We start from the raw sequence: 14834 nt of genomic DNA on the forward strand, positions 1-14834 counted from the left end.
TCTAATTGCATAGCGAGTATAGCAATGCCACTGAGCTATCTAAGTTCCCGGTTCGATGTTATACAGCTCGCGCAACATCTCCTCTCTCGCATCTTCAGAAGTCCAGCAAATCTTTATAGCATTCTCCACCAGCCTTTGAATCTCTAGATTTGTAAAGCCACAGTACCTTTTCACCACTAGCAAGTTCTCCAGCGCCCATGTATCCTCCATAAACGCTGGGTCGTCGCTTGCAATAGCAATCTTAATGCCAGCGTCGAAGAGCGTTCGAATTCGCTGGAACACCTCGTCTATTGGTTGGTGGCGGATGTACGACCAGGGACAGATGGTCATCCCCAGGTTTTTGTCCTTGACAAGATTCATGAGATCTGTATCGCTAGCAGCATTGAGTCCGTGGTCAATTCTATCGGCCCCTGTGCCTGCAATATTCGTCGCCACCTGATGGATATGTTCGAGAGGATAGGGCTTGCCAACGTCGCAGTGCGCCGTAAGACGGAAGCCATCGTTTCTGGCTCTCAAGAAGACTTCGTCAAAAAGCGATGGTGGTCTGTCAACTTCATTGGAGTCAAGGCCGATTCCTACTATCATATCGCGGTATTTGAGTGCTGCGTCATAGTGTTCCATTGCGGACTCTAGTGTTTCATCCCGAAGGAAGCACATGATCCAAGCAGACTTCACCTACGGAATGCTGTGAGCAGAAATGTTTTCAAGGGAAGATAACGGGCTCACGTTGAGGTCCTGTTCAGCTTTCCGCTGCGCTCCTCGGAAACCTTCCATCATCATCTCCCAACTCGTTCCAACACGCGTATGGCCTTGTGGATCAAAGAAGATCTCGGCATATCGCACGTTCATTGCTGCAGCATGTTCGTAGTAATCCATAGCAAGATCGTAATAATCCTGCTGAGTCTTGAGAACCTCAAAGCCACCATAGTAAGCCTCGAAAAAGGACAAAGTCTCTTCACTGTTATCCATGCGGTTCCCCGTACGCGGCTTCAGGGTGTCATGAGAATCTCGAAGCTCAGCAAGTGAAGAGAAAGGTTGACCGGTTCGCGGGTTGATGATTGGTCGGTCGTTTCGCTGCGAGAACTTCCATTTCAGATCTGCACTTATGATACCTTCTATGTGAATGTGGAGTTCGACTTTCGGGATTGCGGCGATGTATGGGTCTTTTGTAGCTGCCAGGGAGCGCCTCAGTTCTCCTCGTTCTGCTACAGAGAGTGCGTTCTCTACGTCTGTCATTGTAGTCGTAATATGGTATTTGTTGGAGTGATTCGAGTGTACAGTCAGGAATTGCGATGTTAGGAAGGTAACAGCACTCAACTCAGAATCTGAATGCCAAATTATCGCTACCAATATATGTGAAAGGTGATCTGATGACTGTATACATATTCGGTGACTCAGCGTTAGGTCCTGCGGCTAATCATTGTACCGATCAACCGAGCTGGTAGGTAGAATATCACACGTTGAGCATGTCGACTCTGCAAATAAACAGTCAGTGCATAGGTCTACCTACAACCTCTAATGATGAGTCACTTCGTTATATAAAGTGACCAAGGTGCACCTGCATGGATTCATCTTGTAGTCAGACAGGAAGGAAACTTGGTGGTCACTGTGGCATATGCGAGAAAGGTAGCAGGAATAATCTTCATAAAGCGTCGTAGCAATTAGGTAATTATAACCCGTGGCAGTATATACCATACAGCAGGTTTGAGAGCCTACAAATTCTAATGTCTACAAAGCCAAAGCAACAGCGCCGAAGACAATAGCCATGACACCGCTGGCGACGTTGTCGGCAGACGCAGCACCGGTGAACTCGACAGAACCAGTAGAAGTGGCAGTTCCGTTACCGGTGGGCCTAGCAGCGCCAGTGCCAGTTGGCTGCATGGGCACGGTACCGTTCATCATGCTGGATGGGTGCACCGCGCTCATCATGCTAGATGGCTGAACGGGCATAACGCTGGATGGTTGGACAGGCATAGCGCTGGATGGGAGAAAACCTCTGCAGAGTCCGCCGCTGCAGGTGTTGTAGGCACACTGCGCATCGCTCGAGCACTCAGCGTTGAAGTTACCGCAGCGGGCAATCAACATGGCATTGCTAGCCCAGCAGTCCACACCATTCGCGCATTGGCTTGGGTTGACGTAAGGGTTGCATTCGGCACCGAGGGGCAAAGATCCAGCAGGGGCGACGATGGTTGATGAAGGAGCAGGCATTGGGCCCGGTGCAGTCGGTGTGGTGGTGATCGTTGCTGACGCCGAGGATGATGAGGCCGAGGAGGAAGCGATGAAGCCGTTGCAAAGACCTTGCTCAAGGTTGCATGTGTTGAAAGCACACTGCTGGTCGTTTTTGCATGAGGCCTGGAAGTTGCCGCAGACGGGTTGGAGCATGGAGTTGACTGCGTAGCAGTTGGCGCCGAGCGCGCATGGTGTGCCGTTGGGATCGCACTTCTCGCCAACGGGAATGAGGGTGCCTGTGGGAGATGCGCTGGCTGGAGAGGAAGAGGATTGCGCTGAAGCGACTGAGGCAGCTGCGGCCAGAGTAAAGATGGTGTAACGCATGATTGCTGTTGTGGGTGTTGATTTGTGATTAAAGTATATCAAGATACTAAGATGTATAAAGCGAGTGTCGTAATAGTCTGGTAATGAGCTGGAGATGAAGTTGTTGCGAACGAGGACGAGCTGACTATATACCTACCATTCTCGTGTTTATGCGAAGTTTAAGCTGTGGTACCTCGATAGCTTTGAGCTGATAGTTCAGCTAGCACCTAGCGCTCGTAACCAGCCTCCCGATTCGCCACATGATGCCGGCTACACGGCCGCTTCGCGAATGACGATGCCCAAGTGGCCGAAGCCACCTCCGCATACACGATCCACGTCCGTGCAGCAAGACTCGACTTGCGTATTTTTAGGATTTATAGTATAGCGTCGTCGGGTTGTCGCAGCTCGGCCGCTCGGAGTGGCGCCGATATGAGCCGAGTGATTCCGATCGTACGTTACTATGGAGATTCGTGTTCGTGCTTGAAAGCTTTCAAATTCTTCTTGTTCTCGACGTCCCAATATTGCTGCTATTTACGTACGTTAAAGCTCGTTTATGCTAAGTTTCTGGTCTTGCGTTCCATAATGTGATGCGCAGTGGAGATGGAAGAAGCAAGACTTCTCCTTGGACGGACCACAAATGTGGAGTTCAATACCTTGCAGTTGGCCGATCACCCCAACCCTTGGGCCCGTTCTCCCAGCCTTCTTCCCTAAACACCAAGCATTTTGGGCTTCCGTCATCGCCTGTCCATGCCCTGAACATACCTCCGCAATTGAAATCTTGTACAACGTTTACTTCATTACCGACAAGCTCTATACCAATGATACCGCCGGTGCCTTCATGGGTTACGCCCCAATGCTTTCCAGCAGATCGTTGAAGCTGACCGTCGGGTCCCGCCATCCACGTTGTCGCATCCGAAAGTGATGTTGCAGAGAATTGTGATCTGGCAGCTGTGGTGCGAGCTGCGCATGTACGAAGAAACGAGTCGCCATTGCCGGTCCCTGAGAGACCTACAGCGTGACGTGTCAACACAGGCTTTTCATATGGCTTGGTGGATGACAACACATTCCCTCGTATCGTGGGCGATCCGAGGAATGGTATACAGTCGTCTACTACACCGCGTATATCGCCTCTCGATAGTTTGTCGATCGGCGAGGCAGGAGAAGCAGAAGGTTGGTACACCATCTGCGGTCTAACGGTCTTTTCGTCGTACCACTCTCCAGCCCAAAACCCTGCGCCAATAGTCGGTGTATCTCCAATACGCCCAGGAACTTTGTTCGTCAACCCGCCTGTTGAAGTTGCCGTGCAAACGGTACCAAAGCTATCTACAACCACTGCACCACAAGTTCCAAGCGGAATATAGTTGTCTTTCTCCCAATCGCTCATCTCATCCACGCTCATACCCATCTCGGCCTTCTTCTTCTCATCTGCAAGTCCGCGCTGATGTTCGTCCCATCTCTTTTGTGTGAAGAAGTAGCCTGAATCTACGATGTCAAGCCCCCATTCCTTCGCGAGTCCTTCGACAAACTCTCCGCTGTATTGACAATGGTCGGCTGCACCACCGCCATCCGCTTCCTCGCCACGGATGAGCAATTCTCGTGCTAGCTTAATTGGGTTTCTGACGCGCCTGAGCAGCATGCACCCGACACCTCGTTTGCTGTATCCATCTGAAACCATAATGCTGCATTCAAGTTCGTTCTTGCCTTCGCGTGTAAAGACTGCGCCTTTACCGGAGTTGTATAACGGGTCGTCCTCTAGGAGGGAGACTGCATACGTGGCTACGTCTAGCGCTGTTGATCCTGGCCTACGTAGAAGTGTCTCAGTTTTATCAAGAATGTTGAGAAGCGACTTGCGGTATTCATCGTAACGATCACGAGGAATGGACGTGCGCGTTATGTTGCCTGCGCCACCGTGGATGATGATGCGGGGGTTGACGGGCGATGCGGCGTTTGCATGTGGAACACGCTGTTCAGTCATAGTGTATATTTAAGTAGCTTTGGAACTATCCAGATTCTTTTCACAGAGAAGTAGATAATTGAGATGGGGTCTGTAGCCGTCTAAGTCCTGAAGTACCTGGGGGAGATAGCGGTCGATCCAAAGAGGGTTTAGCGTCCGCTTCCCCACCTTCCTCTCCAGGGATTCTCGCAATCTCGATCTTCATAGAAATAGTCCCTGTTCTGTTGCCTCACCACAAGCAACACTCTGAGATCCGCTTATCCTTACCACTCGAGATTCGCTATGCGATTGCTCAACACCTCTACGTTACAGGTGGAGGAGTTCCTGCAGAGCCAAGTGCCAGATTACGTTATCCTCTCGCATACATGGGGCTCTGAGGAGGTTACTCTGCAAGATATTCTGTCGAATATAGCGCCATCGAAGAAAGGTTTTGCGAAGCTTGTCGGCTGTTGCAAAAGAGCGAAGGATGATGGCTTCAAGTACTCCTGGATTGACACTTGCTGCATCGACAAAACCTCGAGCGCTGAACTATCGGAGGCGATCAACTCAATGTACCAATGGTACAAAGGAGCCTGTATCTGTTACGCGTACTTGGAAGACGTGCAAGGCAACCCGCAGCTAGACGACTACAAAGCTTTCAGCAAATCTCGATGGTTCACACGTGGGTGGACCCTGCAAGAGCTCATCGCTCCTGGCATTGTAGAATTCTACAACGTATCATGGGTAGACATCGGGACACGAAGTAGCCTCCAAAAGAGACTAACGGCCATAACGGGTATCAACGAGAAGATACTTACTGGTGGAAATCCTCTCAACTGCCCAGTTGCAGTAAGGATGTCTTGGGCTGCGCGTCGAGAAACCAGCCGGGTTGAGGATCAGGCTTACTGCCTTTTAGGAATCTTTGGTGTGAATATGGCTCTTCTTTACGGAGAAGGTCATAGGGCGTTTCTAAGACTCCAAGAAGAGATACTTCCCATTGATGAAGACTACACCTTGTTCGCATGGGATGTAAACTCATCGACAGGAAGCCTTTTAGCCAGTTCGCCTTCGCAGTTTCGTACCTTTATGCCCAGATCTGACTTACTGTTTGACGAACTCGAAGACTCTACCCAGATACATGATCGCGACAACCTATCAAGAACCCCTTTCTCGTTACTTCCCCCTCCGCATGATTCCAGGCCTCCGCAAGTAACTAGCCGCGGTATCCATATTACATTACCAATTCTTCACTACCAAGAAAACACGTGGCATGGCTTCCTTGCCGTAATAAGAATCGTACCAAACCAGACGTATCTCTTGTGCGTCGAGTTGTCACAGATAGGCAACGGAGAGAATCGATACGAGAAGACTTATCGACACCAGGGAAGTCTTGTGCTCCGGCCTGGAAGCACTGTGGAAGAATTTCGATACACGTCTATATATGTAAATCCATCCGTGGCCCATTTTGACGAAGTTTTTCCCGCCGATCGTGAAAATTGGCATCCTTCGATAGTCCGAGTTGAGCTGGATCGAGCTGTACTATCCGAAATTGCGTGCATCGGTTCTAATATGATCAACCTGCAATCTCTATACAAACAGAAGCCGAATTCTGAACCCTCGAATACCACAACCACATTCCGAGGAATCAATCTAACGGAATTTGATATCGCACCAGTCCGCCAACAAATCTTTCTAGACAAACTCAGGACGATATCGAAATCTCTGTGTAAAGATCATAGGGATACTAGAACAGCAATGACTGATTTGCCGTATATATACTACGGCTCGGCTTCCTGGGGTGGAGCCGGCAGTTTTCGGTTCCATTTTAGTCAGACCGTCTTTCTAGACCTCGACTTCCCATACGGTTTGGAGGGCGAGCCTTGTTTCACTGCCGAACTTAAGATGGCGGGAAAACGTGGTTCCATACCTAAGACTGTACAAGGACTGGATATAAGCAACGCATCGGACCGTGCGACTCTACAGGTCAGGGATAAAACAACTGGAGATGACAAAGGATTGCATATCAAGATAGCTATGCGACGTGTAGCAGCATTAGCTATCGCACCCAATTCGAGGCACTTCGTTCTTATACTCAGTGAAGAGCACATGATGAGATGAGGAAGCTCTACATTGAGAATCACTGTTATGGATTATTCTCTCATGAGTAGTTATGCTGCTTTGTTGTATTAATAATTGCATGTCTCTTGTACTGTATAGTAAGCGAGCATCTCATGAGCAACACGGATAGCTACAACTGTGATTCTCGGTTGTGACTATCATGATTAGATAATGGCATGGTAACGTACACAGGCGATGTCACTCGAACATATTATGTTAGCGTGTTTCCGTCTCCATGCCCCAGACCTGCATCGCCTCCCGTCCTATTCACATCCGGCTCATCCTTTTGGTCTCTTACTTTCTGCACTTCGCCTGCTGGCCCCTCATACCCAATAGCCTTCAACCACTGGGGATCTATATTCTCCAACTGCAGGTACGGACTAACATCGGCCTCTGGAAACTGCTTATTACGCATCGCATAGCCCATACCTAGGTGTGCCCAAGGATTCTTGTGCATATACTGGATATCAAAGTCTTCGTACCGCGGAGTCTCAATCACCTCAGCATATTGATTTGATGAGCCTGGCCAGACGGCATTGACTCGCCCGGTGTCGTTGTTTTTATACCAGGATCTACAGTTGTCTTTCCAAACTGTGTGCTTGATCCACTCTTGCGCATGCTCGTTGAATTGATCTGTGATGTCTTGTCGTGGAACCCATGATTTGATGTGGTCTCGTTGCATCTTTTTGATGATTTGGATTGTGTACTCAGCAACTGCCAGTAGAGGGCCAGTGACTGAGCCGTTTTCTACAGGCCAGGTTGGTCCAATGAACATCAACCAGTTAGGCATATCCGGGCATGCGAGACCGAGGTAGCCTTCAGGCTCATTCTTCCACTTTTCGTAGAGGTCGACACCATTCTTGCCGATGATTGGGAAGCGTGGACGGTAGGTTACGTCGAAGCCAGTTGCGCAAACTATTGTGTCGACTTCGCGCTCGACGCCGTCCGCGCCAACCACACCCTTTTCCGTGATCTCATTCACAGCTGTGAAGTGAACGTCGACGTTTGGCTCCTGGATAGCCTTCATATAGGGATCGCCTGGGGTTATGCGACGGCCTGCAGCAGATCAGTGACCAGTTCCAGCAAGTATCAGATGAAACTTACAGCCAACTTCAAACTTTGGGGTGAAGCCTTCCAGAAGCCGCTCATCCTTAAGGAACTCCTTCATTCGTTCTCTAAACAGGGCTTGGGCGTCCTTCTGCGATTGACTTCCGGCATAGAATGCCCCCCAAAGCCCGTTTACCTGGTTCTCGATGTCTTTAGCGTGCGCGACTAACTTCTTCGGATCTTTCCGAAACTCATCGCGTTCTTCTTGTGAATACTCCTTATTCTGGCCAAAATTGTTCGCGATTTGGACGAACCACACACCGGTTCGAACGAAAATATCCATGTGCTTTACGTGTGGCTGCATGTTTGGCACAGTTTGGATGGAAGAGGCGCCAGATCCGATAACAGCTACACGGTCGTTCTTCCATTTCTCGCTCTGGTAGTCTTTCGGCCAGGTCGCCGTGTGGACGATGCGACCCTTAAAACTGTTGATGCCTTTGATTCCTGGCCATTTATAGTTGTTCAAGATGCCAGAAGCGTAGAGAAGAAGGTCGCATTCCTCTTGAAACTCTCTTTCTTCGCCAGATGACGTCGTCTGACGGAGGGTGACCTTCCATTTACCCACATCGTCTTGCCACTCGGCTCTGGTAGCTTCGGTGTTGAATGTCATGTACTTGCGCAAGTCGAAAACATCGCAGACCTTTTCGAGGTACTTTTGTATGTCTGGAGCGTACGAGAAGAAACGAGGCCAGTCGGGGTTCAGAGCGAAGTTGAGTGTGTAGGCATGTGACGGAATATCGCAAGCACATCCTGCAACCTTTAGCTCCACCTCAACCATTCTTGTTTTATGTCCATACCTGGATATCTGTTTTCCAGCCATGTGCCTCCTAAGTTGGCGTTTTTCTCGTAGATTACATGCTCAACATTCTGCGTGTTCTTCTGGATCTGGTATGCCATCTGGATACCCGACAAGCCAGCTCCGATGGTCAAAATCTTGAGCTTCCTAGATGAGGGGTCCTGGGAGACTATCAGTTCAGATCTGAAGTATTCCAGTCATTGCGGCGTACATCGTAGACTATGTCCGGGATGTTGTAACCGCCAGATCCTGGAGTAGAATAATCCCACCGCTGACCGCTTCCTATTGTGTTGAGATCCGGCGCCATGGTGAGGGTGGTCGAACGGAGAAGTCGTGATCAAGTGGGCGTGAGGCTGTGAAAGAAATCTGTATTACGATATCGGCCCAATTTATGTCGAACTAAGTATGCCGGTAGGCATATATATTTCAGTTCTATGGGGCGGCCTCAGCTAATAATGCTGGCGCATATTTGTCTAGATTCGATCCTACATCATTCGATCTTTTACGTCGGGTATCGGGTATATGAGTCGCCAGTGCTGACAGCCTCGTGTGACCTTACATAGGCTACGCGGCGCACCAATGGGCAGAACAGCATACAACGGGGCGCACAGTCACTACCTTAGCATTGAACACCGACCAACAACTTGGTCGGATACTGCGCGGGGTTGTTGCGGGGTACATCATTTCAGGCAGTGGCGAGGTCGCTAAACCAAACCGGTCGTCTGTTTTACGCCTAGAGCAACCACCGTTCATTTGTTACTCAACCCTCTTAGCTTATACACAGCTCTTGAATACGTGCTCAGTGCTGACGCGCGGCTTGGCTGGGATTTTAATAATGGATCAGTGAAGTGGTTACGTCTGAGCAATCTGTAGGCGTGTGTCATTACAATGGTATACAGCATATAGACATCGTCAAATGATCCGAAGACCATGGTGAATACAGCTGGGACTCTTCCAAGGACAGCTCAAATATTGATTGCTTCATGGCGCGTCGCTAGGTCGGTTCCACCGCGTACAATAGGACGCGTAACAGCGCGGCATATTAAGACGATTGCGTGCGCCCCGAGTAGTAGCACAGTGTCTTCGCGTAGGGAGGGTTTCATTCTTGAATGGAGCTGCTGCACATGTGGAGCGTAAACGTTGTATCTCGACGGATATAAGGAAGGAAGACTGGTGTCGTGAGGGCTATTGCCTGTACGTGCGACGATCGTGCACGCCCATGTTAGCGTGTTGCGCCCTGCAAGTACGTCATTGCGGACAATGCAGATACCTCAATGTCCGTAATGGCGGCCCCAACATAGATCCAGAGAGGCAGCATTGTCTAGATATGTACATTTCACAACGAGACATACCAATACCGACAGTAGAATTGCAGAGGGCTTGAGTCAGACAGTCACAGTCGCGGAATTTCTGTAGTAGCAACTTTCATTTTCAGACGGTTAACGTCCCAGTCCGATGAGACCTTCGACTTCCTGTGCAATCTTTCCAAACGCCATTGCTCGCTCCCCGTCCGGCTCTGCTACCACAGTCGGTTTTCCGCGATCAGCATCGTCGCTGATGCTAGCATGTAGCGGAATCTCGCCCAACATGTTCAATTCATATTTCCCACACATGGCTCTGATCTTCTTCATATTTCCAAATACTTCATGTACGTCGCCGCAACCAGGGCATTTGAAGCCCGTCATATTGCAGACAAGACCCAGGAGCTTTACATCGACTTTGCGGAAGAGCTCGACACCTTTCACTGCATCCTTCAGCGACAGATCCTGGGGTGTGGATACGATGAGCGCGCCATCCAAAATAAGCTGTTGGGTGATGGTGAGCTGGACATCACCTGTGCCGGGGGGCATGTCAAGGACCAGGACGTCCAGGCCTCCCCACTCTACTTCGTGTAGTAGTTGCTGCAGGGCCTTCATTACCATGAGGCCCCGCCATGCTACTGGTGATGAATCTGGGATGAGATAGCCCATGGACATGGATTTGAGACCATAGTTAGCCAGTGGTAATAGTTGGTTGTCTAGGCCAATCGTTAGAGGTGGTTTGTATGATGGACTGGTTCACGGACTGACTGGCTGAAAGTCTCGGTTCGCCGGACAGATTGAGTAAGGTTGGTATCGACGGGCCAAAGATATCGGTATCAAGTATTCCAGCTTTGTAACCACGGCGGGCGAAGCTCAATGCCAGATTCACTGCGTGATGGTTTTAGATTTCTCATGTTGGCCAAGTCTCCAACGGCGGAGCATACCAGCAATGGTACTCTTTCCAACGCCGCCCTTTGCCGATGAAACAGCGATGACTTTCTTCACATCTTTGATGTTCCTCTTCTGTGGCAATCCTCGCTGCATCCGAGGCATCTGCGGAGGCGCGCCTGAGCGTGGAAGACCCTGCGCATGACATCAGCCAATGCGCCATATGAGATGGAGGTAGTAGTCATACGAGAGGGTTCTCATGCTGGAGACAGCGTAATGTCGAGAACAATCGTGGCTTCAGCATTCTGTCGTGATTAAGATGGGTTTGCGGAGTTGATCGCGGAGGTGACGCGCATCGGTGAAATGAAATGCCGATGGCATTGAACTTTTTTGTGGGGCAAAGTGAACTTTCTCTTCGCACAGGATCTGCCAGCAACACGCACGACAGATTATCTATACGCCATGGGAAAGTCCAAGATTAGAGGTAAGAGCTCCAGATACATGCGATGCAGGATAATACTCACACGATCAACAGATTTCGACCCCGAGTCGCTTCTTGACCCTGCGCCCAGCTCCAGCGAAGACGAGCGCTCCGATGCAAGCCTCTCAGAAAATGAAGATGACAATGCCGGGCGCGAACATTATACTTCTGTCGGAAAAAGCAAGCTGAGGAAGCCAGTTGAGGTACCGCTGGGTCCGGAATACACTGGACGCAAGGTGGATCGCAAAGCGCTCGAAGACAGCGATAGCGATGACCCGTTCGCTAGAGGCTTCGACGATGAGGACAGTGAAGCGAGCGACGACGAGATTGAAGGTGGCATGAATGGAATAGAGCTTGGCGACGAAGACGACACCGCCGAGGAAGACTCAAACGGCGACTTCGACGAGGACATGAGCGACGAAGACGAGGAAATGGGAAGCGCAGAAGAGAGCGGAAGTGACGACGATGCCAATGAAGCCGAAGACTCGGAAGACGAAAAGTCTGGCGACGAGGTCAAGCCTGACGCGTCTACCATCCGCGATCTCATGTCTGCGAACAAGTCGTTCACGTCGACAATTGCCGCCGGTACGCAGAACGACGTAGCAAAGGGAGAAGCTGTCAAGACCCAGCGGAAGACATTCGACACGTTACTTAACTCGCGCATTCGACTACAAAAGGCGCTAATCTCCACAAACTCCATGGCTGTAGAGCCTTACAAGACGGAGACTGCGCAAGATGCGCCCATTGAGGCAGCCGAGGCCGCTGCTCTAACTCTTCTGAACAATCTCACGAATCTCCGACTTTCTCTGGAGGAGTCGCGGACAGGCCAGAAGCGGAAGCGCACAGCATTCGATTCCACGACGCCGTCATCTGAGATCTGGGCGAATATCCAAGACAGCGAAAAGACCACCCTCCCGCACCGCAAAGCCGTCCTTGAACGCTGGTCAAACAAGACGAAAGCGACAACCGTCACGAACAACAAGGCACGCCTCAACGCATCCGCGCAACAGACCCTGACGGAAGTCCTCGACTCTCAGCTGACATCGTCGCACCTGGTGACCCGCACCCAAACCCCACGTTCCTGTGCGCCCCTCCAATCCTCTGGCAAAGCTGTTCAGCCCGACCCCGCAATCTACGATGACGCCGATTTCTATGGACTTATGCTCAAAGAGCTTCTCGAACAACGCTCAGCCGATCTCAACGCAAACGGAACCGCCGAGTTCGTCGTACAAGCGCCCTGGCAGGTTGCTCGCGAAGCCAAGACGAAGAAGGTTGTTGATACAAAGGCTAGCAAGGGCAGAAGGCTACGATACACCGTGCAGGAGAAGCTGCAGAACTTCATGGCGCCCGAAGAGAGAGGCGAATGGGGTGATAGGCAGAGGGATGAATTGTTCAGTAGTTTGTTCGGGCAAAGATTGGGGCTTGGAGAGAATGATGACGTGGAGAGTGAGGAGGAGGCTGGTGTCGATGCTGAGGAGGCTGGACTGATGTTGTTCAGAAGTTGATGGTTTGTATATGTTGACTGAGATGGCCATGACGCCAATAGAATATCTGACACATCGAATTGATCAAACCATGATTACGTTATAGCTCGTAATCAAACTATCCTCGATCGCACTATGATGATCGCTATATTCTTATGCGGATGGCATCCTGTAAAAAAAAGCATTGAAGAAAAATTAATAGTATGATCCGCCAGTCATCCCAGCACAGAATTCTGAATAAAGTCTTTCACCTAAATCGGGGGCTTCTCTTCGCCCTCAGCATACTCCACAGCGATCTTCTTCGCGCCAGGAGTCGGCTGAGGGTAACTTGTCCTCCTCTTTGCTCTAACGTAGAAGTTCATCGGCCTGATGAGCTGGAACTCTGGGTCATACGATACCGCCTCCTCACCCTCCTTGAAGAACTCGTACCTGTACACCAACTCGGGTAACAATACCTTGACTTCTCCAAGCGCAAAGTTGAAACCAATACAACTACGCGGGCCAGTGGCGAAGGGCATGTATGAGTTCTTTGGTCGGTTGGAAACCTCTTCGGTACCCCAGCGGTCAGGGTCGAATCGGTCAGGGTTCGACCAGATCTGTGGGTTGTTGTGGATGGCGTGTAGGGCGCAGATCACGACGGATCCAGCGGGCAGCTTGTAGCCGCCTGGGACAATGCAATCGACCTTTGCTGTGCGTCCAGGTTGGAAAGAGGGGTTGTGGAGGCGTTGAGTTTCTTTGACAAACTTGTCGAGGAAGGTCAGGCCGTCGGACAGCTCTGGAGTCCATTTTGTGTTCTCATTCACGCCAGCGTCGACGAGTTCTTGGAGAAGGCGGTCTTGGTTGCCCTCGTAAACACAAAGGGAGTATAGTAGCCATGATAGAAGGGATGAGGTTGTGGTGAAGCCGGCACCAGAAATGGGAAGCATATTGGGGATGACAAGCTCACGGGGTAGCTTTTTGCCGTTGTCGTCGGTGGCACGTTTTAGGTAGTCAACTACACAACTGGCTCCTAGAGCTGCGGAATGCAAAGGTAGATCTTCTTCGCTGCTTCCTTTTGGTGCTTGATCGATCGCTTGGTTGAGGATGGTCCATAGCCTGTACCGAATCTTGTCCAAATCATACGCAGCTGTGAACGGAATAGCGCTGAGCTTCGCATACCAAGCACCTCTTGAGGCAACCTTCTTGTTCAAAGAGAGTGACTGGGCGATCAAGATGACCAGCTCGCTCAGCGGCGAGTCTGGGTTGTCGAAATGGTGGGCGTCATATCCCAGCGCGAACTTGAAGACTGTTTGAGACGCAAGCTTCAACATGTATTGGTACACATTCCAAGCTTCGCCTTCTTCGTCAAGCTTGTCGAAAACCTTGAACGAGTCTTTTACCGAGGCCTCCATCAGGGGTGTGTAATGCCTAATTGCCTTTGGTGCCATGGAAGGTGGGATGAACTTGTGTGCTTGCCTCCATGCGTCGGTGTCAGTATCACAGATGAACAGTGCTCTGTTGTCCTTGATGCCGGCCAAAGGATGCTCGGGAGTAATGTGCTTGCTGAAGAACGCAGACTCTTGAAAAGCCACAGTCGCGATAGCAGGGTCATTTGTCAAGTAATTCTGCTTGCCCATTGTTTCGTATTTGATCAATGATCCATACTTTTGGAAAAGACGTGCATGGTTCCCCTAAAAATGTTAATGGTTGTTCGTAGTCTTGTTAGATTCGACTCACAAGGTGATCGGGGAAGACCTCGTAGTAGCTTCCAACGAAAGGAAGGCCCTCTGGACCTGCGGGATCCCGAATGGCCTGACCATCAACAGTAATGCCAATCTCTTCGTCGCAGTCCAACACAGCGTCCAGGTCTGGGAGGTCATCTCCCTTGGAATCTTGCAGCGCGATACCTGGTGGAATGTAAGGTTGGGTCCGGCTCAATGGTGAGTGTGCCTACCTGTAGATTGGATAATGTTGTATTGCTCCGCTACAGCGACTTGCAGCGCTTCAAAATCATGATACTGATCAATGTGAATGTCCTGGCGAAAGACATTCTTGTCTTGCCCAACAAGGTAGAAGCTTTTGATAGTCATAATTGCGATGCAGTGAAGTTTGGAGATGTCGCACAGTCAACAGGACTACAACCAGACTAAATGAAAGCACATCAAACTACGTATACCCTTTTCGCAACAACCCAGCATCTGCAGGCGCTGTGCCT

General features: G+C 50.4%; 7 protein-coding genes across 7 annotated transcripts; 2 read left to right on the forward strand and 5 right to left on the reverse strand.

Moving 5' to 3' along the window:
- Positions 1-39: 39 nt before the first annotated feature.
- Positions 40-1236, reverse strand: GT037_006315 (adenosine deaminase; the record flags this gene model as incomplete). Its single annotated transcript, XM_038931362.1, has 2 exons — positions 40-675; positions 727-1236. 2 exons carry the CDS (start codon positions 1234-1236, stop codon positions 40-42), a joined length of 1146 nt encoding a protein of 381 aa, XP_038785859.1.
- A 492-nt stretch (positions 1237-1728) lies between these two features.
- On the reverse strand, positions 1729-4507 carry GT037_006316 (l-asparaginase precursor; the record flags this gene model as incomplete). Its single annotated transcript, XM_038931363.1, has 2 exons — positions 1729-2558; positions 3295-4507. The coding sequence occupies 2 exons, from the start codon at positions 4505-4507 to the stop codon at positions 1729-1731; spliced, it is 2043 nt and encodes a 680-aa protein (XP_038785860.1).
- Positions 4508-4768: 261 nt separating this feature from the next.
- On the forward strand, positions 4769-6583 carry GT037_006317 (uncharacterized protein; the record flags this gene model as incomplete). Its single annotated transcript, XM_038931364.1, has 1 exon — positions 4769-6583. One exon carries the CDS (start codon positions 4769-4771, stop codon positions 6581-6583), a length of 1815 nt encoding a protein of 604 aa, XP_038785861.1.
- A 211-nt stretch (positions 6584-6794) lies between these two features.
- GT037_006318 (fad nad-binding domain-containing protein) lies at positions 6795-8793 on the reverse strand (the record flags this gene model as incomplete). Its single annotated transcript, XM_038931365.1, has 4 exons — positions 6795-7639; positions 7688-8440; positions 8488-8647; positions 8698-8793. The coding sequence occupies 4 exons, from the start codon at positions 8791-8793 to the stop codon at positions 6795-6797; spliced, it is 1854 nt and encodes a 617-aa protein (XP_038785862.1).
- A 1132-nt stretch (positions 8794-9925) lies between these two features.
- On the reverse strand, positions 9926-10979 carry GT037_006319 (p-loop containing nucleoside triphosphate hydrolase protein; the record flags this gene model as incomplete). The annotated part of the gene is made up of 4 exons (XM_038931366.1): positions 9926-10503; positions 10556-10675; positions 10732-10870; positions 10923-10979. The coding sequence occupies 4 exons, from the start codon at positions 10977-10979 to the stop codon at positions 9926-9928; spliced, it is 894 nt and encodes a 297-aa protein (XP_038785863.1).
- Positions 10980-11137: 158 nt separating this feature from the next.
- GT037_006320 (traub transciption factor family protein) lies at positions 11138-12661 on the forward strand (the record flags this gene model as incomplete). Its single annotated transcript, XM_038931367.1, has 2 exons — positions 11138-11159; positions 11211-12661. The coding sequence occupies 2 exons, from the start codon at positions 11138-11140 to the stop codon at positions 12659-12661; spliced, it is 1473 nt and encodes a 490-aa protein (XP_038785864.1).
- Positions 12662-12891: 230 nt separating this feature from the next.
- Positions 12892-14709, reverse strand: GT037_006321 (cytochrome p450; the record flags this gene model as incomplete). Its single annotated transcript, XM_038931368.1, has 3 exons — positions 12892-14310; positions 14357-14526; positions 14574-14709. The coding sequence occupies 3 exons, from the start codon at positions 14707-14709 to the stop codon at positions 12892-12894; spliced, it is 1725 nt and encodes a 574-aa protein (XP_038785865.1).
- Positions 14710-14834: the final 125 nt, after the last annotated feature.

Source organism: Alternaria burnsii (genome assembly GCF_013036055.1).
Source record: "Alternaria burnsii strain CBS107.38 chromosome Unknown 752, whole genome shotgun sequence".
NCBI classification, from domain to species: Eukaryota; Fungi; Ascomycota; class Dothideomycetes; order Pleosporales; family Pleosporaceae; genus Alternaria; species Alternaria burnsii.